Source organism: Mobula birostris, chromosome 14 (genome assembly GCF_030028105.1).
Source record: "Mobula birostris isolate sMobBir1 chromosome 14, sMobBir1.hap1, whole genome shotgun sequence".
Classification (NCBI taxonomy): domain Eukaryota; kingdom Metazoa; phylum Chordata; class Chondrichthyes; order Myliobatiformes; family Myliobatidae; genus Mobula; species Mobula birostris.
The window spans coordinates 48736677-48759654 of NC_092383.1; the positions used below are offsets into that span (position 1 = coordinate 48736677).

At 47.6% G+C, this 22978-nt stretch overlaps 1 protein-coding gene across 1 annotated transcript in view; it reads right to left on the reverse strand.

Moving 5' to 3' along the window:
- The window catches only part of mybpha (myosin binding protein Ha), a 71870-nt gene that overhangs the window by 28368 nt on the left and 20524 nt on the right, over positions 1-22978 (reverse strand). Inside the window, exon 4 of the mRNA XM_072277736.1 lies at positions 7730-7818. Coding sequence (XP_072133837.1) covers positions 7730-7818 — 89 coding nt within the window. The remainder of the gene's footprint in view (positions 1-7729; positions 7819-22978) is intronic.

A 22978-nucleotide genomic window follows, 5' to 3' on the forward strand; every position in this document is an offset into this window, starting at 1 on the left:
AATGCCATTTAATGGAGACAGGCACTGATGCCAAACAGTTTCTAACTCATATCACTTGCATGGCTGTTAGACACTACATCATGCTTAGAGTGAACATTTTTAAGTAGCGTCAGTTGCATGTGCTCAAAAAGGAGTGATATTTTGTCACTGATAATTGGTGAGAAATAAGTAGTAAGACAATTCAGAACTGCTTTGCTCAGGGTGGTTTCAAGCATTGAGGCGTAGAGATACCAGAAATGACCGGGAGTGAAAATGGAACGATTTCTCTACTTCAACAAGTTAGGAAGTACAAAGAATTTGAAGGTATCAATAATCATCTTGAATATTAAAATGAAAATGAAGATTTGGAGGATGCAATCGTTGATAGCATTGTAGGAAGGCAGTCCATTACCTGCACTAGGTGTCTGCAGTGATTTTGTTCATTTACAGACAATCACATAACATCAATGACTATTATGAAATAATACAGTTTTATGGTTCTGGAGCAGCATTGGTAGCATTCTAACTTGTTCTGTATTCCATTTAAATAAATAATTTATTACTTATTTAAATGGTAGTTTGTCTTTTTCATATCTTCTAAAATATTTTCATGAAGCTTCAACCAATTGGGACAGCTGCTTAATTGGGCCAAAATTTCCGAGTCTTGATTAACTGGAATCCACTGTAATATTTTTGTAGTTTACTATACTGCTGCTACCAAACAAGAGACTTCCTGACATCCAAGTGAGTGATAACAAACCTGAATCTGATTCTGATGCATGCACTGGGCCACAGTTCATGGGGAGACAGAACTTCGCCAATGTCCAGGAAAATAAAAGGTACTGAGAAAAATTTGTTCCAGAAATTTGCTTGAATATTTGTTGTTAATTGAAACGTGGTTTTGTTTATGGTCAGGATCAATCTAATTTCAATCTTAAGGAGTTCTGGAATAGATTGTTACATATTGGTATTTCAGCACAGCAGCGTCTCCACTTCCTAAGAAGATTGAGGCTAGCGAGGCTCCACCATCCCCCATTGTAACTTGTTTTTACAGGAGCACCATCGAGAGTGTCCTGACCAGCTGCATTACTGTCTGGTACAGGAATTGCAAGGCATCTGACTGCAAGTTGCTACAAAGGATTGTGAGGTCTGCTGAGAGTACAATCAAGTCTCTCTTCCACCCATCAGAGACTTTTATCAGGAGCAGGGCCCCTGGCATTGCCAATGATCCAACCCTTCCATCTATCCAACCATTTCTACTATCCCCTACCATCAGGCAGGAGGCACGGTGGCATTAGAACAAGATCTGTTAGGATGGGATATAGTTTCTTCCCTCCAGCCTGTGAGACTGCTGAACTCCTTGCCGCCATTCATAAGATCACAAAACATAGGAGCAGAATTAGGCCATTCAGCCCATCGAGTTTGCTCTGCCATTCCATCCTGGTTGATTTATTATCCCCCTCAATCCCATTCTCCTGCCTTTTCTCTATAGCCTTATACTCCCCATTAAATCAAAAACTTATCAACCATGTTAAATATATCCAATGAGTTGGCCTTCATAGCTCTCTGGGCAGTGAATTCCTCAGATTCACCATGCGCTGGTAAAATAAAAATTCCTCATCTCTGTTCTCAATGGATATCCCTCTATTCTGGGGCCGTGCCCTCTGGTCCAAGACTCCTCCACAATAGCAAACATCCTATAAGACATAGGAGCCAAATAGGCCATTTGGCCCATTGAATCTATCCACCATTCAATCATGGCTAATCCTTTTTTCCCCTAGGTAGTGCAGCAGAACTTAAACAAATTGGAAGTATGGGCAAAAAAAGTGGCAGATGGAATATAGGTTGAGTCTGTGGTAAAAAAGGCCAATGCAATGTTGGCATTTATTTCTAACGGAATAGAATATAAATGCAAGGCGATAATGCAGAGCCTTTATAAGGCACTAGTCAGACTGCACTTGCAGTATTGTCAACAGTTTTGGGTCCCATATCTCAGAAAGGATGTGTTGTCATTGGAGAGAGTCCAGAGGAGGTTCAAGAGGATGATTCCGGCAACAGAAAGAGTTAACATATGAGAAGTGCTTGGCAGCTTTGGGACTGCACTCACTGAAATTTAGAAGAATGCAGGGGGATCTCATTGAAACCTACTGAATGTTGAAAGGACTAGATAGGGTGGATGTGGAGAGGATGTTTCCCCTGGTGGGTGTATCCAGAATGAGTGGGCACAGCCTCAAAATTGAAGAGTGACCCTTTAGAACAGAGATAAGGAGAAATCTTTTCAGTCAGAGAGCAGTGAATCTGTGGCGGCTAAGTTTGTTGGTATAGTTGATATTTCTCTGATTGGTCAAGGCATCAAAGGATATGGCGAGAAGGCAGGTGTATGGGGTTGAGTGGAATCCAGGATCAGTCATGATGGAATGGCAGAGCAGACTTGATTGGCTGAATGGCCTAATTCTGCTCTTATGTCTCATGCTCTTCAAGGATCCTTTCATTTCCACTTGCTGCCTCCTACCAATCAGCCAATGCTCTAATCATGCAGTAACTTTCCTGTAATAGCTCTTAACTTGGTAAGCAGTCCATTTGTGGCACCTTATCAAAGGCTTTCTGAAAATCCAAATATACAACATCCACTGCTTCTTGTTTATCTATCCTACTTGTAATTTCCTCAAAGAATTCCAACAGCTTTGTCAGGCAAGATTTTCCCTTAAGGAAAACATGTTGACTTTGTCCTATCTTGTCCTACCTTGTACTCCATATCCTCATCCTGAACAATTGACTCCAATATCTTCCCAACCACTGAGATTAGGCTAACTGGTCTATAATTTTCTTTCTGCTGCATTCCTCCTTTCTTAAGGAGTGGAGTGACATCTGCAATTTTCCAGTCTTCTGGAACCATGCCAGAGTCCAATGATTTTTGAAAGATCACTGCTAATGCTTCCACAATCTCTACCACTATCTCTTTCAGAACCCTAGGGTGCACTTCATTTGGTCCAGGTGTCTTATGTACCCTAAGGTCTTTCAGCTTTTTGAACACCTTCCTTGTAATAGTAACTGCACCCACTTCTCTTCCTTCACACACTACAACATCTGACACACTGCTATTGTCTTCCACAATGAAGACTGATACAAAATACTCATTTAGTTCATTTCCTTGTCCCTCTGTTATTATTTCTCCAGCCTTATTTTCTAGCGGTCCTATATCCACTCTTGTTTCTATTTTATTTTTAACATACTTGAAAAAGCTTTTACTATCCACTTTGATATTGTTCACTAGCTTGTTTTCATATTTCATCTTTTCCCTTCTAACGATTCTTTAAGTTGCTTTCTATAGGCTTTTAAAAGCACCACAATCCTCTGTCTTCCCACTCATTTTTGCTTTGTTGTATTCCCTCTCTTTTGCTTTTACATTAGCTTTGACTTCCCTTGTCAGCCACGGTTATACTACTTTGCCATTTGAGTATTTCTTTGTTTTTGGAATACATCTGTTCTGCACCTTCCTCATTTCTCCCAGAAACACACGCCGTTGCTGTTCTGCTGTCCTCCTGCCAGCATCTCCTTCCAATTTATTTAGCCATCTCCTCTCCTATACCACTCTAATTTCCTGCTGAAATACTGCTACATCAGACTTTACTTTCTCTCTATCAAATTTCAAGTTGAACTCAATCATATTGTGATCACTGCTTCCTCAGTGTTCCTTTACCTTAAACTTCCCTAATCCCTTACGTAACACCCAATCCAGTATAGCTGATCCCCTAGCAGGCTCAGTGACAAGCTATTCTAAAAAGCCATTTCATAGGCATTCAACAAACTCACTCTCAAAGAGAATCAATATCCTGTCTGGCAGCTTTTCTCAGGAGGGTTTAAACTATTTTGGCTAGGGGTGGAAACTAGAGCAGCAGGTGAGAGAGCAAAGGGATGTAGAGGACGGTAGATGTCAGGGCCAGTGAGAACAGGCCAGAGCAAAGTAATAGATATGATGGGACTGATAGTGTGTGTATTTTAATGCTAGGAGTATTATGGGCAAAGGTGATGAACTTAGAGCATGGATCAGTACAAGGAACCATGATGTTGTGGCCATTACAGAAAAGTGGTTGAGAGAGAGACAGGAGTGGGTGCTTAGTGCCCCAGGGCTTTCACATTTTAGAAAAGATAGAGGGGAGGTAAAAGAGGTGGGGATTTGCACTACTAATCAGAGAACAATACCACAGCTGCACTGAGGACATTATGCCCAGTGTGTGTATATGGGTGAAACACAAAAATAGTAAGTGTGAAATCACTCTGATGGGATTGTACTACAGACCCCCGTCTTCACCCACTCCCACATCCTGCCCCCATTAGCCATCAGGACATTGAGAAACAGATATGCAGATAGATTCAGGAAAGATGTCGAAACAATATGATTGCTGTCATGAGGAACTTCAACTTCCCTAATATAAACTGGTCTTTCTGAGTGCAAGAGATTTAGATGGGACAGAGTTGTTAGGGGGTTTCTCAAATCAATATGCAGATAGTCCAACAAGAGGAGGGGCTTTACTGCAGCTGGTGTTGGGTAACGACCGACCTACAGTGGTCAGTTAGGGAATAGTGAACACAACTCGATGAGTTTTAAGACAGCTACAGATAAGGAGAAGAACGATCTTTGTGGGAGAGCATTAAATTGGAGCAGGGCAAATTCTGTGAGGATTAGGCACGAACTAGGGTGAGTTCACTGGAAGCAGCTGTTTTTGTCAAGCCAGATCTCACACAGGGAGGGTGTTTGAAGTCCAACTGCACAGCTTACAGAACAGTCAGAAGGAAGGACAAGGATAGTAAAGTAAGAGAACCTTGGATGTCCAGAGAGGTGATGAATTTAGTCAAGAAGAGAAAGGAAAAGTATGTGCAGCTTAGGAAGCTGGAATCAAACAGAGCCCTGGAGGATTATAAAGAAATCAAGAAGGTGCCATGTAAAGTCCTTGGCAAGTCAGATTAAAGAGCAAGAGGATAACTAGAGAGAGGGTAGGACCACTCAAAGATAAAGCGGGGTGAACAATTGCTTGGTTGTACCAGATATGGTGAGGGTCTTATTGAGTACTTTCCATCAGTAAGATGTAAGAAGAAAGATGTGGAGAATAGAGAGATCAGTGCTGAGAATATTAATATGCTAGGGCATTTTGAAGTAAAGGAAGAGGTTGAATTGAGTCTCTTAAAGAGTATTAACATAGAAACATAGAAAACCTACAACACAATACAGGCCCTTTGGCCCACAATGCTGTGCCGAACATGTACTTACTTTAGAAGTTACCTAGGGTTACCCATAGCCCTCAATTTTTCTGAGCTCTGTGTACCTGTCCAAGAGTCTCTTAAAAGACCCTCTCGTATCTGCCTCCACCATCATCGCCAGCAGCCCATTCCATGCATTCATCACTCTCTGTGTAAAAAACTTACCCCTGACATCCCCTCTGTACGCACTTCCAAGCCCTCTCGTGTTAGCCATTTCAGTGCTGAGAAAAAGCCACTGACTATCCACACAATCAATCCCTCTCATCATCTTATACACCTCTATCAGGTCACCTCTCATCCTCCATCACTCCAAGGAGAAAAGACCGAGTTCACTCAACCTATTCTGAAAGGCATGCTCCCCAATCCAGGCAACATCCTTGTAAATCTCCTCTGCACCCTTTCTATAGTTTCCACATCCTTCCTATAGTGAGGTGGCCAGAACTGAGCACAGTACTCCAAGTGGGGTCTGACCAGAGTCCTATATAGCTGCAACATTACCTCTCGGCTCCTAAATTCAATTCCATGATTGATGAAGGCCAATACACCGTACGCCTTCTTAACCACAGAGTCAACCTGCACAGCAGCTTTGAGTGTCCTATGGACTCAGACCCCAAGATCCCTCTGATCCTCCACACTGCCAAGATTCTTACCATTAATGCTATATTCTGCCATCATATTTGACCTATAAAAATGAACCACCTCACACTTATCTGGGTTGAACTCCATCTGCAACTTCTCAGACCAGTTTTGCATCCTATTGATGTCCCGCTGTAACTCCTGACAACCCTCCACACTATTCACAACACCCCCAACCTTTGCATCATCAGCAAATTTACTAACCCATCCCTCCACTTCCTCATCCAGGTCATTTATAAAAATCACGAAGAGAAGGGGTCCCAGTCCAGATCCCTGAAGCACACCACTGGTCACCAACCTCCATGCAGAATATGACCTGTCTACAACCACTCTTTGCCTTCTGTGGGCAAGCCAATTCTGGACCCACAAAGCAAGGTCCCCTTGGATCCCATGCCTCCTTACTTTCTCAATAAGCCTTGCATGGGAGACCTTATCAAATGCCTTGCTGAAATCCATATACACTACATCTACTGCTCTTCCTTCATCAATGCGTTTAGTCACATCCTCAGAAAATTCAATCAGGCTCGTAAGGGATGATCTGCCCTTGACAAAGCTATGCTGACTATTCTTAATCATATTAAGGTGGGTGACCCAGTGCCTGATGGAATATACCCCAGGTTATTGAGAGAAGTGAGAGAAGAGATTGTTCGGGCCTTGACCAATATCATCATATCCTCTCTAGCCACAGGCAAAGCCCCAGAGGATGGCAAGTAGCTAATGTCCAAGAAGGGGACGAGGGATAATCCTGGAACCTGTAGACCAGTGAGTTTCACGTCAGTGTTAGGGAAATTACTGTAGAGAATTCTTAGGGACAGGATTTATGAGCATTTGGAAAACCATGGTCTAATTAAACCATGGCTTCGTGTGGGGGAGGTAGTGTCTTACAAACTTGGTTGAGTTTTTTAACGTGGTGACGAGGGTGATTGATGAAGGTAGAGCTGTGGATGTTGTCTACATGGATTTTAGTAAGGTTTGACAAGGTCCCTCATGGGAGGCTCATCCAGAAGATTAAGATGCATGGGACCCATGGTGAATTGGCTGTTTAGGTTCAGAACAGGTTTGCCCATTGAAGACAGAGTGTAGTGATCAAAAGGACTTACTCTAGCTAGAGGTCTGTGATTAGTGGTGTCCCACAGGAATCTGTACTGGGATTAGTGGTGTTCTGCAGGAATCTGTGCTGGGATTAGTGGTGTCCTGCAGGAATCTCTGCTGGGATTAGTGGTATCCCACAGGAATCTGTTCTGGGAGTAGTGGCGTCCTGCAGGAATCTGTGCTGGGATTAGTGCTGTCCTGCAGGAATCTGTGCTGGGGTTAGTAGTGTCCTGCAGGAATCTGTGCTGGGGTTAGTGGTGTCCTGCAGGAATCTGTACTGGGAACCCGAGGGGAGAACCTGACAGAGGTTTATGAGATTATCACAGTCAGAGATGGAGTAGACTGAGAGTATCTGTGTCCCAGGGTAGAAATGGCTAATACCAGGAGGTGTGTATTGAAGGTGAGAGGGGGTTATTTCAAAGGTGATGTGACAGGCAAGTGTTTTTTACACAGAGAGTGGCGGTTGCCTGGCATGTGCTGCCTGGGGTATAGACACATGAATGTGAGGAAAGTGGAAGGATATGGACATTGTGTAGGTGGAAGAGATTATTTAGTTAGTCATTTGGTTACTAATTTAATTATGGGCCAAAGGGCCTGTTTCCGTGCTTTGTCCCACCCATTCCCAGTGGAATTACTTTCACGCGGGTAAGAAAGATTAGCACAATATCGATTAAACCAATCTGTGAGAACGATGGGTCAGAGCGGTGCGACAATGGGCCACCCTCACCCCCACCACACCCCCCTTCCATTCCCTGTTACTCACATGGATTGGGATGGACAGGTTCAACTTCTGTCCAACCTTCCGAATGTAAGTGTCCCTGAGATTGCGGGGTAAACGGATCTTGGGGCGAGCTGCAGAAAAAGAGGCAAGTTGTAATGAGCAAAGGGCAGAATATCAAGGGAAGAAAGAAAGATTTGTATCTGCCCACCTCAAGGTTTCTAAAACTAGGCAGCATTATATTAGGCCCAAGGGATAAAGATTTCCTAGGAAATCTGAGCAACAGTCTTCTCAACCAGGCATGGAACTCTCTGCATGAGCGTATTCTGGAGACAGACACCCTCACAATGTTTCAGAAGTATTTAGATGAACTCTTCAGTTGCAAAAGTATTGAAAGCCATTCGACATAGGAGCAGAATTAGTCCATTTGGCCCATCGAGTCTGCTCCACCATTCCATCATGGCTAATTTATTATCCCTCTCAACACCTTTCTCGTACCTTCTCCTCATAACTTTTGACACCCTGACTAGTCAAGAACCTATCAACCTCCACTTTAAAAAAAGGCCAATAACTTCCACAGATTCAAGTTAAAAGTACAATTATCATCAAAGTACGTATACAGTATGCGACCTTGAGATTTGTCTTCTTGCAGACAGCCGCAAAGCAAAGAAACACCATAGAACACAGTTAAAGAAAACTCCCTCAGTACAAGATAATAAGGTGTGTAAAAATAGAACAAATCATGCAAACAGCAAAAAGCCAACAAATAACACACAAAACATTAAACATCAAACCATCAGAGACCCCAGGCATGAGTCCACAGCCACAAGCTGCCGAGGGGAGTAAGGACAGTCCAGGAGCTGATGCAGCAGTCACAGTTGTCGAGTCAGTCGGTTCAGCGCTGTGTCAGTCAGTCAGTTCAGTGCTGCGTCAATGGCTTCAAACCACAACCGCAGATCCAGTCAGTGCTGAAACGCTGCGATCAAAGAGTAAAGCGTGTTCAGCATTCAGGACATTAAACATCAAACCAGAGCTGAAAGTGAGTTGACAGCTATGAGCCACGAGCCATGAGCTGCTCAGGCAAACAAACCTTGTAACATGAAACCCAATGTTCCTGCACTTTCCAAGGCATTTTACAGATACTCAGCTAGTTTTAGAGTCATCGAGGTAGACAGCATGGACACAGGCCCTTCAGCGCAAAACCAAATGTTAACCAAATTGCCTACCTGAGCCAATCCCATTTGCATGCATTTGCTCCATATCCCTCTGAACCTTTCCTGATAACGTACTTGTCGAAAAGTTCTTTAAAAACTTTGTAATGGCACCCTCTTTCTCTACCATCTCCTCTGGAGGCTCGTTCCAAATACCCACCTACCTCTGAGTGAAAAAATGCCCCTCCAGTTCAGTTGAAATTCAGTTTATTGTCACTCAACCATACGTATGTGTACCTCCAACGAAACAAATGTATTCACGTGTACCCCCAACGAAACAACTGAACGCATGTGTACCAACAAGACAACCGTATGCACATGTACCCCAACGAGACAACCTTACGCACGTGTACCCCCAACGAGACAACCTTATGCACGTGTACCCCAACGAGACAACCGTACCCACGTGTACCCCGAGACCGTCGTACACACGTGTACCCTAACGAGATAACCATACGCACGTGTACCCCAATGAGACAACCGTACCCACGTGTACGCCCAACAAGACAACCGTACGCACGAGTACCCTCAACGAGACAATCGTACGCATGTGTACCCCAACAAGACAACCAAAGTGACAACCTTTTCCCATCCAAACCATTCTTGTCCTAATGCCACTGCACCTCCTGCCTGATGGTAAGGGGTCAAAGAGATTGTTGCATGGATGGGAGGGTTCATTGACAGTATGAAGAGCCCTGCGTACATAGCACTTCCAATAAATATCTCGGATGGGTAGGAGAGAGATCCCATTGATCTTCTCAGTCATTGCAATCGTTTGTAGGGTCTTGCAGTCAGATGCCTTACGATTCCTGTATCAGACTGTGATTGTAGCTGGTCGGGACACCCTCAATGGTGCTCCTGTAAAAACTGATTAAAAGGGGGGCGGGGAGCCTCACTCACCTCAATCTCCTCAGGAAGTGGAGATGCTGCTGTGTTTTCTTGACAAAAGAGGTGGTGTCGGATGACTGGGTGAGATTGTCCATTATGCACTCTCTCGGAGAACTGGTGCTCCTAACTCTCTCCATGGAGGAGCCATGTATGTGTAGTGGGCATGGTCTGCCTGCATCTTCCTAAAGTTCACAATTATCGCTTGGGTCTTGCGCATGCTGAGACTCAAGTTGTTGTGCTTGCACCGTTCTATGGCCTCTCTGTACACTGTCTCATCACTACTGTTGATGAGGCCAACCATTGTGTCATCAGCAAACTTGATGACTGGGTTTGGACTGGATTTAGCAATGCAGTCATGTGTCAGCAGCATGAACAGCAGTGGGTTGAGCACGCAGCCTCAAGGAGCCCAGATCACCTTTAAATTTCTCCCCACTCACCATAAACTCATCCTTCTAGCCTTAGATTCCTCTACCCTGGGAAATCCACGGAATCCCACATCCACTTGACTATAAATTGTACGACCATTGAACACAATTTGACCACTTGACCCACTGAGTCTGATTGTGGCTGATCTATTTCTATCTCAACTCCATTGTCCTGCCTTTTCCCCCATAACCTCTCATGCCCTGACTCATCAAGAATTTATCAACCTCCACTTTAAACACACTCAATGACCTGGTCTCCACAGTCGCCTGTGCAACAAATTCCATAGATTCACCACCCTCTGACTAAAGAAATTTTTCCTCATCTCTGTTCTAAATGGATGTCCTGTAGCGGTGTGCTACACACAGCGCTAAAATAACTACATGTAGTTGGTGAGTTAGAGTTGTGATGAAAGAGATTTATTCAAACTTCGCGGCCTGCTTTAAAGCCTTCCCGTTCCCGCCCTCCCTGGACGGGACTACTGTGGGGAATGCATATTCCCAGACCCTTTCTGCGCGCGGGATTTTCCCCCTGCTGGTGAAGATGGCCTGGCGCCCTTTTTGGGGCCGGCCCTCTGCCTGCGCGCGCTGTTGTGAGCCGGTTCGTGTGTGCCAGAAAGTGGGTCACCACGTAACCGCCCCCCCAGAACCGGCGATACCTCCCCCAATGTCCACAGTCTGGATCGGCCTCTGTTTGGGAGGTCTGCCCCCGCGCCGCGGTGCCTAAGCCTGGACTGGCTGCGCCAAGTCCACATGGGCCGGTTTGAGTCAGTCCACCGTGAAAACCTCCTCTCTCCCCCCAGTGTCCAGCACGAACGTGGACCCGTTGTTCCTGATCACCTTAAACGGCCCCTCGTAGGGCCGCTGTAGCGGTGCCCGGTGTCCGCCCCGTCGTACAAAAAGAAACTTACAGTTTCACAGGTCTTTGGGTACGCAGGTCGGGCTCTGTCCGTGCTGTGAAGTGGGTATGGGGGCCAGGTTACCGAGCCTCTCCCGTAGTCTGTCCAGGACTGCTGTGGGTTCTTCCTCTTGCCCCCTTGGGGCTGGTATGAACTCTCCTGGGACTACCAGGGGTGCGCCGTACACCAACTCGGCCGACAAGGTGTGCAGGTCCTCCTTGGGCGTCGTGCGGATTCCGAGCGGGACCCAGGGAAGTTCGTCCGCCCAGTTAGGCCCCTCCAGGCGGGCCATGAGAGCCGACTTCAGGTGACGGTGGAAACGCTCCACTAGTCCGTTCGACTGTGGGTGGTAGGCAGTTGTGTGGTGTAGCTGCGATCCTAAAAGGCTGGCCATAGCCGACCACAGGCTGGAGGTGAACTGGGCGCCCCTGGAGGTGGTGTCAGTGAGCGGGACTGCCTCTGGCCATCTGGTGAACCTGTCTATCATAGTTAGGAGGTACCACGCTCCTCACGACACTGGCAGGGGCATGAATGTGGTCGAACCTCTGGCAGGTGGGTTCGAACTGCTGCGGTGGAGCCTTGGTATGCCGCTGCACCTTGGCCATTTGGCACTGCATGCACGTTTTGGCCCATTCACTGACCTGTTTACGAAGTCCACGCCATACGAACCTGTTGGAGACCAACTGGACGGTTGTCCTGATGGAGGGGTGCACTAAGTTGTGAATGGATTCGAAAACCCGCCGGCGCCAGGCTGCTGGGATGACGGGGCGGGGTTGGCCGGTAGCAATGTCACAGGCTGCTGGGCTTACAGGGAGTTCTTGGAGCTGCAAACCGGAGACCGCAGTTTTGTAACTAGGGATCTCATCGTCTGCCTACTGTGCTGCATAGTCCACCCCCTGGGACAGGGCCTGTATGGTCGGTCTGGAAAGTGCGTCCGCCACGACATTGTCCTTTCCCGAGACATGCTGGATGTCCCTCGTGTACTCGGAGATGTAGGACAGATGTCACTGCTGGCGGGACGACCAGGGGTTGGACACCTTCGTGAACGCAAAGGTAAGCGGTTTGTGGTCTGTGAACGCGGTGAAGGGCCTACCTTCTAAGAAGTATCTGAAATGCTGGATTGCCAGGTATAGTGCCAACAGCTCCTGGTCGAGAGCACTGTATTTGAGTTCGGATGGTCGTAGGTGTTTGCTGAAGAACGCCAGGGGTTGCCAGTGACCCTCGATGAATTGTTCCAGCACTGCACCGACTGCTGTGTTGGATGCGTCCACCGTGAGGGCAGTAGGAACGTCTGTTCTGGGGTGCACTAGCATCGCGGCGTTTGCCAAGGCTTCTTTGGTTTTAACGAAAGCGGCTGCGGCCTCTTTGTCCCAGGTAATGTCCTTGCCCTTACCTGACATCAGGGTGAACAGGGGGCGCATGGTTCGGGCTGCTGAGGGGGGGAAACGGTGGTAAAAATTCACCATACCCACGAATTCCTGCAGGCCTTTGATTGTGTTGGGTCGGGGGAAGTGGCGAGTAGCAGAGTTGCCCCGTCTTTAGTAATCCTGTGGCCCAGGAAGTCGATGGTGTCGAGTCCGAACTGGCATTTGGCTGGGTTGATTGTAAGGCTGAATTCGCTCAGGCGGGAGTAGAGCTGGCGGAGGTGGGACAGATGCTCCTGCCGACTACTGCTGGCTATGAGTATGTTGTCCAAATAGATGAATGCAAAGTCCAGGTCGCATCCCACCGTGTCCATTAGCCGCTGGAACATCTGCGTGGCATTCTTTAGACCGAACGGCATTCGGAGGAATTCGAAAAGTCCGAATGGGGTGATGAATGCTGTTTTGGGGATGTCGTCTGGATGTACCGGGATTTGATGGTATCCCCGGACGAGGTCTACCTTGGAAAAGATCCTTGCGCCATGTAGGTTTGCTGCGAAGTGTTGAATGTGCGGCACAGGGTAGCGGTCTGGCGTTGTGACCTCGTTCAGTCTGCGGTAGTCACCGCATGGTCTCCAGCCCCCCGTTGCCTTGGGCACCATGTACAGGGGGGAGGCCCATGGGCTGTCGGACCGTCGTATGATCCCCAATTCCTCCTTCGCCAGTCGGAGCTTGTCCCGGGGAAGCCTTCGAGCATGGGCGTGGAGGGGTGGTCTCTGGATCAGGATGTGGTGTTGTACTCTGTGTCTGTGGGCATGGCTGCCGTGAACTGCGGTGTCAGTATTGATGGGAAATCTGCCAGCATCCTGGTGAATTCATCGTTTGGACAACGTGATGGAGTCCAGGTGTGGGGCTAGCAACTTTGCTTCACCCAGGGAGAACGTTTGAAAAGTCTTGGCATGGACTAATCGCTTCCCTTGCAGGTCAACCAGCAGGCTGTGGGTTCGCAGAAAATCCGCCCCCAGGAGTGGTTGGGCCACGGTGGCCAGTGTGAAGTCCCACGTGAGCTGGCTGGAGCTGAACTGTAGCCGCATGCGGGTGCCGTAGGTTCGTATTGTGCTGCCATTTGCGGCCCTCAGGGTGGGTCCCGGTTCTCTGTCGCGGGTGTCGTAACTCAGAGGTAAGATGCTGATCTCCGCTCCGGTGTCGACCAAAAAGCAGCTTGTCCCAGACATACAGGAGGCTGTCCTGATGGCCAGCCGCCGTAGCCATCAGCGGTGGCTGGGCCTTGGCGTTTCCCGGGAATTTGCAGGGTGGTCTACAGTGGCGGGCCTCTGTGCCCCACCGCTGGTGGTAGAAACACCATTGTTCGTTGGGCTCCTCACTCCCGTCGCCGAGTTTTGTAGGCTCTGCTGCCGGGCCTGGTCTGGTCTGCCATTGGGCACACGGCTTGGTGATCTGTGCGATGGACGCCCCTCTCTCTTTCCTGGCATTCCACAACGCGTCTGCCCGGGCCGCCACCTCCCGGGGGTCGCTGAAATCTGCGTCGGGTAGCAGCAGGGATATGTCCTCGGGCAGTTGCTCTAGGAACGCCTGCTCAAACATGAGGCAGGGTTTATGTCCTTCAGCCAGGGCCAGCATTTCGTTCATTAATGCCGATGGCGGCCTGTCTCCCAAACCATCCAGGTGCGTTAAGTGGCGTGCTCGTTCGCGCCGTGAGAGTCTGAAAGTCCTTATGAGCGGGGCTTTGAATGCTGTGTATTTGTCGTCCTCCGGGGGCGACTGTATAAACTCCTCAATTTGTGCAGCTGTCTCCTGGTCGAGGGAGCTCAGCACGTAGTAGTAACGAGTGGACTCCGAGGTTATCTGCCGAATGTGGAATTGAGTTTCTGCTTGTTCGAACCACAGACGGGGTCGCAGCGCCCAAAAGCTTGGCAGTTTTAATGAAACTGCGTGAACAGATGTGGCGTCGGTCATCTCTGGTCCAAATATCGTTTGGGCCGTTGGGGTCACCAATTGTAGCGGTGTGCTACACACAGCGCTAGAATAACCACACAGAGTCGGTGAGTTAGAGTTGCGATGAAAGAGACTTATTCAAACTTCACGGCCTGCTTTAAAGTCTTCCTGTTCCCGCCCTCCCTGGGCGGGATTGCTGTGGGGAATGCATATTCCCAGACCCTTTCTGCGTGCGGGATTTTCCCTCTGCTGGTGAAGATGGCCTGGCGCCCTTTCTGGGACCGGCCCTCTGCCTGTGCACGCTGTTTTGTGAGCCGGTTCGTGTGTGCTAGGAAGTGGGTCGCCACAGTCCCTCTATTCTGAGGTTGTGCCCTCAGGTCCAAGACTCCCCCACTATAAGAAACATCCTCTTCACATCCACTCTATCTAGGCCTTTCAACATTTGATAGCTTTCAATGAGATTTCCTTCATTCTTCTGAACTCCTGCAAGTACAGGCCCAGAGCCATCAAACGCTCCTCAGATGATAAGCCTTTCAATCGCAGAATCATTTTTGTAAATCTCCTTTGAACCCTCTCCAATGTCAGCACATCAGTTCTTAGATATGGGGCCCACGATTTCTCACAATACTCCAAGTGAGGCCTCAGCAATGCCTTATAAAGGCTCAGCATTGCATCCTTGCCTTTATATTCTTGACTTCTTGAAATGAATGCCAACATTGCAGAAGCCTTCCTCACCACCAACACAACCTGCAATTTAACCTTTAGGGGATCCTGCATGAGGACTCCCTAGTCCCTTTGCACCTCAGATTTTTGAATTTTGTCCCAGTTCCTCCCTGCTTCCTTAACACCACCTGCTCCTCCATCTATATTTGTTTCATCTGCAAATTTTGCCACAAAGCAATCAATTCCATCACCAAATTACTGACATAAAACATAAAAGAAAGCAGTCCCAGTACTGACCCCAGCAGAACACCACTAGTCCCTGGCAGCCAATGAGAAAAGGCTCCCTTTAATCCCACTCTTTGCCTCCTTCCAATCAACCAATGCTCAATCCATGCTAGTATCTTCCTTGTAACACCATAGGCTTTTATCTTGCTAATCAGCCTTATGTGTGGCACCTTGTCAAAGGCCTTTTGAAAATCCAAGTACACAGTAACCACTGATTCTCCTTTGTCTATCATGCTTGTTACTTCCTCAAAGAATTCCAACAAATTTGTCAGATTTTCCCTTAAGGAAACCATGCTGACTTTGTCATGTGCCTCCAAGTACCCTGAGACCTCATCCTTAATAATTGACTCCAACATCTTCACAACTCCTGAGGTTAAGCTAACTGGCCTATAATTTCCTTTCTTCTGCCTTCCTCCGTTCTTGAAGTGCAGAGTGACATTTGCAATTTTGCCAGTCCTCCGGAACCATTCCAGGATCTAGTGATTGTTGAAAGATCATTACTAATGCCTCCAGAATCTCTTCAACTACCTTTTTTAGAACCCTGGGGTGCAGTTCATCTGGTCCAGGTGACTTATCTACCTTCAGACCTTCCAGCTTCCCAAGCACCTTCTCCTTAGTAATAGCACCTGCACTCACTTCTGCCCCCTGACACTCTCGAACTTCCACCATACTGTTAGTGTCTTCCACAATGAAGACTGATAGATACTTATTCATTTTGCCCACTATATTCTTGTCCCTCATAACCACCTCTCCACCATCATTTTCCTATGGTCCGATATCTAATCTCACCTTTCTTTTACTATTTATATATCTGGATATAATTTTGGTATTCTCTTTGATATTATTGGCTATCTTTCCATGCCTCATGGCTTTTTAGTTGCCTTCTGTTGTTTTAAAAGCTTTCCAATCCTCTAACTTCCCACTAATTTTTGCTCTATTAATTACCCCTCTTTTGCTTTTATGTTGTCTTTGACTACTCTTATCAGCCACGATTGCATCATCCTACCTTTAGAATACTTCTTCTTTGGGATGTATCTATCCTGTGCTTTCCAAATTGCTCCCAGAAACTTCAGCCACTGCTGCTGTGCCATCTTCCCTGCTAGTGTCCCCTTCCAATCAACTTTGACCAGCTGTTCTTTCTTAATATCTACATGCTCGAGCTTTACAGTCTGCTGCAAGTCATCACTACAGTCACCAAGATCCTTTTCCATAGTGAATACCCGTCTGAGCCTTTCCTTGTACGCACAGTGGTGAGGCAGGGGTGTGTACTAGCACCAGTACTCTTTAACATCTTCCTCTTGTGTGTTACCAAGCTTCTCCACCACGAGATTGAAGACAGCAGTGGTGTGGCAATGGATGTCAGATTAGATGGCAACCTCTTTGACATCAGGAGGCTTCACGCAACCACCAAACTTCGTAGAGAGGAGGTCCTGGAACTGCAGTATGCAGACGACTGTGCTCTTGTGGGCCATACTCCGGAGAATCTTCAGACTGTCCTTGCTGTGGCGGTGAGAGCGTATAGCAGGATGGGGCTGCCTGTCAATACCACCAAGACAGAAGTGGTTTGCCATTGGAGTACCAGTGTCCCACCCACTCTACCTGCCTTCACTGTTGGTGATGAAAAGCTGTCAGTAGTGCCATCTTTCAAATATCTGGGGAGCATTCTCTCCGAGGATACTGGCATTGACAACAACATCCAGAGCCGCATTAAACAGGCATCAGGTGCCTTTGGGAGACTTCGGCGTAGAGTCTCTCAGAACAGGAGCCTTCATTCCTCCACAAAGGTCACCGTATACCAAGCGGTCTGTGTCACCACCCTCCCTTATAGCTGTGAAGCTTAGGTAACCTACAGCGGTCACATCAAGTCCTTGGAGTGCCTTCACATAAGCTGCCTCCAGCGCATCCTGGGAATTACCTGGTGTGAGTGGGTGCCTCACACTGAAATACTTGTAAAGACCAATTACAGAAGTATTGAGGCCATGATCACCCAGCGTCAGCTGCAGTGGCTGGGGCATGTGATAAGGATGCCCCCATGTTGGCTACCCCATAGAGTGTTATACGGCCACTACATCATGGTCGACGCTCAGCTGGAGGGCCGAAGAAGTGCTATAAGGATCAGATGAAGAATGCTTTAAGGAAGTGCAAGATCAGACCCGGGGACCTGGAGGACATTGCTGCTGACCGTACCACTTGGCGACAGCTGTGTAGGGACGGGGTTCGTGTTCTGGAGATGGAAAGAACAACCAGAAGATAGCAGAAGAGAGCCAGGAGAAATGCAGCCATGGTTGCCACCACTACTACATATACATGTCCCACCTGCAATAGAGCTTGTGGGTCCAGGATAGGACTGTATAGTCATCAAAGATCTCACCGTTAAAGGAGTGGATGTCATCATCGGATTTTTATGGACAACTGAAGAAGACTGAAGTAAAGTATTCATTAAGTACCTCTGCTATTTCCTCCGGTTCCATACACACTTTCCCACTGTCACACTTGATAGTTCCTATTCTTTCATGTCTTATCCCTGTTCAGGCGTTGCATTGTGCGTGGAATGGGCTGCTGGCAACGGTGGTGGAGGCGGATACTATAGGGTCTTTTAAGAGACTTCTGGATAGGTGCATAGAGCTTAGAAAAATAGAGGGCTATGGGTAAGCCTAGTAATTTCTAAAGTAGGGACATGTTCGGCACAACTTTGTGGGCCGAAGAGCCTGTATTGTGCTGTAGGTTTTCTATGTTTCTATGTTCTCTCATGCCTCTGTAATTCCTTTACTCCACTGTAATATTGAGACCAGACTTTAGCTTCTCCCTCTCAAATTGCAGGGTGGATTCCAGCTTCTGCAGATTTTCTCTTGTTTGTGATGAAATACACGGTGATGGGTGAAACCAGGGGTGGGGGTGGGTGGCGGTGAGGGAGAGGGCTGAAGTAAGAGCTGGGAAGTTGATTGGTAAAAAAGATACAGGAAGCCACTCCAGAAACAGTCGATGACCCCAACAAACTCACAGGTGAAGTGTTGCCTTACCTGGAAGGACTTTGTGGCCTCCTGCATAACGATGAGACCCAACGTATATTGGGAGAACCGCTTTGCCAAGTACCTCTGCTCCATCCACCAGAAAAAGTGGGATCTCCTAGTGGCCACCCATTTTATTTCCACTTCTCTTTCCCATTCCTGTATGTCAGTCCATGGCTTCCTCTACTGTCGCGACGAGGCCACGCTCAGGTTGGAGGAGCAACACCTTGTATTCCGTCTGGGTAATCTCCAACCTGCATGAGCATCGATTTCTCAAACTTCTAGTAATGCCCACCCAACTCTCCTTCACCATTCCGCATTCCCATTTCCTTCTCCTTGCCTGCACATCACCTCCCTCTGGAGCTCTTTCTTCCCTTTCTTCCATGGCCTTCTGACCTTTCCTGTCAGATTCTCCTTCTCCAGCCCTGTATCTTTTTCATCAATCAACTTCCCAGCTCTTTACTTCACCCCTCTCCCCAGTTTCACCTATCACCTTGTATTTTTTCCTTTTCTCCCCCACCTTATAACTCTGACTTCTCATCTTTTTTCTCCAGGCCTGATGAAGGATCTTGGATTGAAACGTCAACTGTTTACTCTTTTCCATAGATGCTCCCTGGACTGCTGAATTCCTCCAGCATTTTGTGTATTAGGATCACTGTCTCGTAAGGGATCCTTTACCTTAAGCTTCCTGATCAAATAATACCGGAAAATACAGGAGTAGAATTAGGCCATTTGGCTCATAGAATCTACTCCACCATTTTATCATGGTTGATCCATTTTCCCTCTCAGCCCCAGCCTCCTGCCTTCTCCCTGTATGTCTTCATGCCCTGACCAATCAAGAACCTCTGCCTTAAATAAATGTAAGCTCTTGGCCTCCCCACAGCTGCCTTGGCAATGAATTACACAGATTCACCGTACTCCAGCTAAAGAAATTCTTCCTCGTCTCCGTTCTGAAAGGACACCCCTCTATTCTGAGGCTGAGTCCTCTGGTTCTAGGTTCCCTCACCACAGGAAACATCCTCTCCACATCCACTCTATCTGTGTCCTCAGGTCCTAGACTCCATAGGAAACATCCTCTCCACATCCAGTCTATCTGTGCCCTCTGGTCTTAGACTCCCCCATCATAGGAAACATCCTCTCCATATCCACTCTATCGGTGCCCTCTGGTCCTAGACTCTCCCGCTATAGGAAACATCCTCTCCACATCCACTCTATCTGTGTCCTCAGGTCCTAGACTCCCCCACCATAGGAAACATCCTCTCCACATCCACTCTATCTGTGCCTTCTGGTCCTAGACTCCCCCACTATAGGAAGCATCCTCTCCACATCCACTCTATTGAGGCCTTTCGACATTCGATGTAACTCTAATCAGGGTCTTTTTACCCTTGCAGCTGTTTAACCCTACCCACACCAATTCTACATTTTCCGATTCAATGTCATCTCTTTCTATGGATTTGATTTAATATCTTATCAACAGAGCCCCATCAATCACTCTGCCTACCTGCCTGTCCTTTCGATACAATGTGTATGGTTGGATTTTAAGCTCCAAGCTATAACCTTCTTTCAGCCACAACATTATACCTGCCGATCTCTAAATGTGCTACAAGATCATCAACCTTATTCCGTTTTCTACATGGATTCCCCCTGTTACACTACAATTCATCCCATTGACTGTAATTTTGTCCTTTCATCTGTCTCACTATACACTACATCTGCTTGTACACCATCTGCCTCATCCTCAGCCCTATCACTCCAATTCCCATTCCCTGTCAAATCAGTTAAAAACCAAGGCCAGCCGGCCCACAAGGATATTGGCTCCCCTTCGGTTCAGGTGTAACCTTTCACCTTCCCAGAAGAGATCCCAATGATCCAGAAATCTGAAACCCTGCCCCTGCACGACTTCCTCAGCCATGCATTTGACTGCCAATTTGTCATATTCTTTTCCTCACTGGCACGTGGCACAGGCAACAATCCAGGAATTATTATTCTAGAGGTCCTGCTTTTCAGCTTTCTACCTAGCTCCCTAAATTCGCTCTTCGGACTTCCTTCCTTCTCCTACCTATGTCATTGGGGCCAATATGTACCAAGATTTCTGACTTTCACGGTCCCTGTGTACCTGATCGGAGACAAGCCTGACCCTGGCACCTTGGAGTCAATGTACCACCCGGCCGTCTCTATCACACCCACAGAATCTCGTGTCTACTGTTCCAACTATGGAATCCCCTACCACTACCACATTAGTGAGGACAGATTTGGAGTATTGTGTGTAGTTCTGGTCACCTACCTACAGGAAAGATATAAATAAGATGGAAAAAGTAAAGAGAAAATTTACAAAGATATTGCTGGGACTTGAGGACCTGAGTTATAGGGAAAGTCTGGATAGGTCAGGACTTTATTCGCTGGAGTGTAGGAGAATGAGGAGAGATTTGACAGAGGTATTCAAAATGATGAGGATTATAGATAGAGTAAATGCAAAACAGGCCTCTTTCACTGAAGTTGTGTCATGGGTTAAAGGTGAAAGGTAAAATGTTTAAGGGGAACCTAAGGGGGTTTTCACTCAAAGGGTGGTGCGTGTGTGGAGGGAGCTGCCGGTGGAAGTCTTGGATGCAGGTTTGATTGTAATATTTCAGGGAAGTTTTCATTAGCGTGTTTTGTAGAGGGATGGAGGGCAGAATTTCTGTGTGCCAATGCTCAGTGACTCTCTGACTAAGTACTCTGTCTCAGCAGCTATATTCCTTGAGAGGAATATTGCTAAGAAAGACCACCTTTGTTCCATCCGCCGCAAAAGGTGAGATTTGCCAGTAGCCAGCCATTTCAATTTGACTTCCCATTCTCATTCCAGCATGGCCTCCTCTACTGCCACGATGAGGCCACTCTCAGGTTGTAGGAGCAACACCTCATATTCCATCTGGGGTATGCTCCAATCTGATGGCATGAACATTGATTTCACTAACTTCTGGTTATTTCTGCACCGACTTCTTTCTTTTTCCATTGTCCATTCTTGTTACCCTTTTACTCCTGCTCTTCTCCTCACCTCCCCATCACCTCCCCCTTTCTCTTCAGCTGCCCATCACCTCTCCTTTCTCCTCTTCTCCTCACCTCCCCATCAGCTCCCCCTTTATCCGCTTCTTCACCTCTCCCTTTCTCCTCAGCAGCCCATCGCTTCCCCCTTTCTCCTCAGCTGCCCATCACCTCTCCTTTCTCCTCTTCTCCTCACCTCCCCATCACCTCCCCCTTTCTTCTCAGCTGCCCATCACCTCTCCCTTTCTCCTCTTCTCCTCACCTCCCCATCACCTCCCCCTTTCTCCTCAGCTCCCCATCACCTCCCCTTTCTCCTCAGCTCCCCATCACCTCCCCCTTTCTCCTCAGCTCCCCATCACCTCCTCCCTTCTCCTCAGTTCCCCATCACCTCTCCCTTTCTCCTCACCTCCCTATCACCTCCCCTTTCTCCTCAGCTCCCCATCACCTCCACCTTTCTCCTCAGCTCCCCATCACCTCCCCCTTTCTCCTCAGCTCCCCATCACCTCCTCCCTTCTCCTCACCTCTCCATCACCTCCCCTTTCTCCTCACCACTCCATCACCTCCCCTTTCTCCTCAGCTCCCCATCACCTCCCCCTTTCTCCTCAGCTCCCCATCACCTCCCCATCACCTCCTCCCTTCTCCTCACCTCTCCATCACCTCCCCCTTTCTCCTCAGCTGCCCATCATCTCTCCCTTTCTCCTCAGCTCCCCATCACCTCACCATCACCTCCTCCCTTCTCCTCACCTCTCCATCACCTCCCCTTTCTCCTCAGTTCCCCATCACCTCCTCCCTTCTCCTCACCTCCTCATCACCCCCTGTCTCCTCACCTCCCCATCACCTCCCCCTTTCTCATCACCTCCCTTTCTCCTCAGCTTTCCATCACCTTCCCCTTTCTCCTTTTCTCCTCAGCTGCCCATCACCTCCCCCTTTTTCCCATGGTCTATTCGCCTCTCCTATCAGGTTCCTTCTTCTCCAGCCCTTTACCTTTTCCACCTACCTAGCTTAACCAATTACCTTTCAGCCTTTCTTCCCCTCCCCTCACCTTCTTATTCTGGCTTTTGACCCCTTCCTTTCCAGCCCTGAAGAAGGGTCTCTACTGAAATGTCAATGGTTTATTCCTCTCCATCGATGCTGCCTGACCTGCTGAGTTCCTCCAGATTTTTATGTGTGTTACTCAAGATAAGGCAAAAATGATTGGCTTTATTGTCACATGCACATTGAAACATGCAGTGAAATGTGTTCACTTCTGTCAGCAACCAACACAATCTAATGATGTGCCTGCAAGAGTCGCCACGTTTTGGATCCAACATAGTATGTCCACAACTCACTAACCCCAACACATACGTCTTTGGAGTGTGGGAGGAAACCAGAGCACCTGGAGGAAATCACATGGCCATGTCCCCAACTCACTAACCCCAAACCGTATGTCTTTGGAGTGTGGGTGGAAACCGGACCCGGAGGAAACTCATATGCTCATGGAAAGGACATACAGACAGTGGTGGGAAATTTTTGTCTAGGCCCGATCACCAGCAAACCTATAAGTAATTCTGGATCTCTTCAGGTGGAGTGGATTTAAGGAG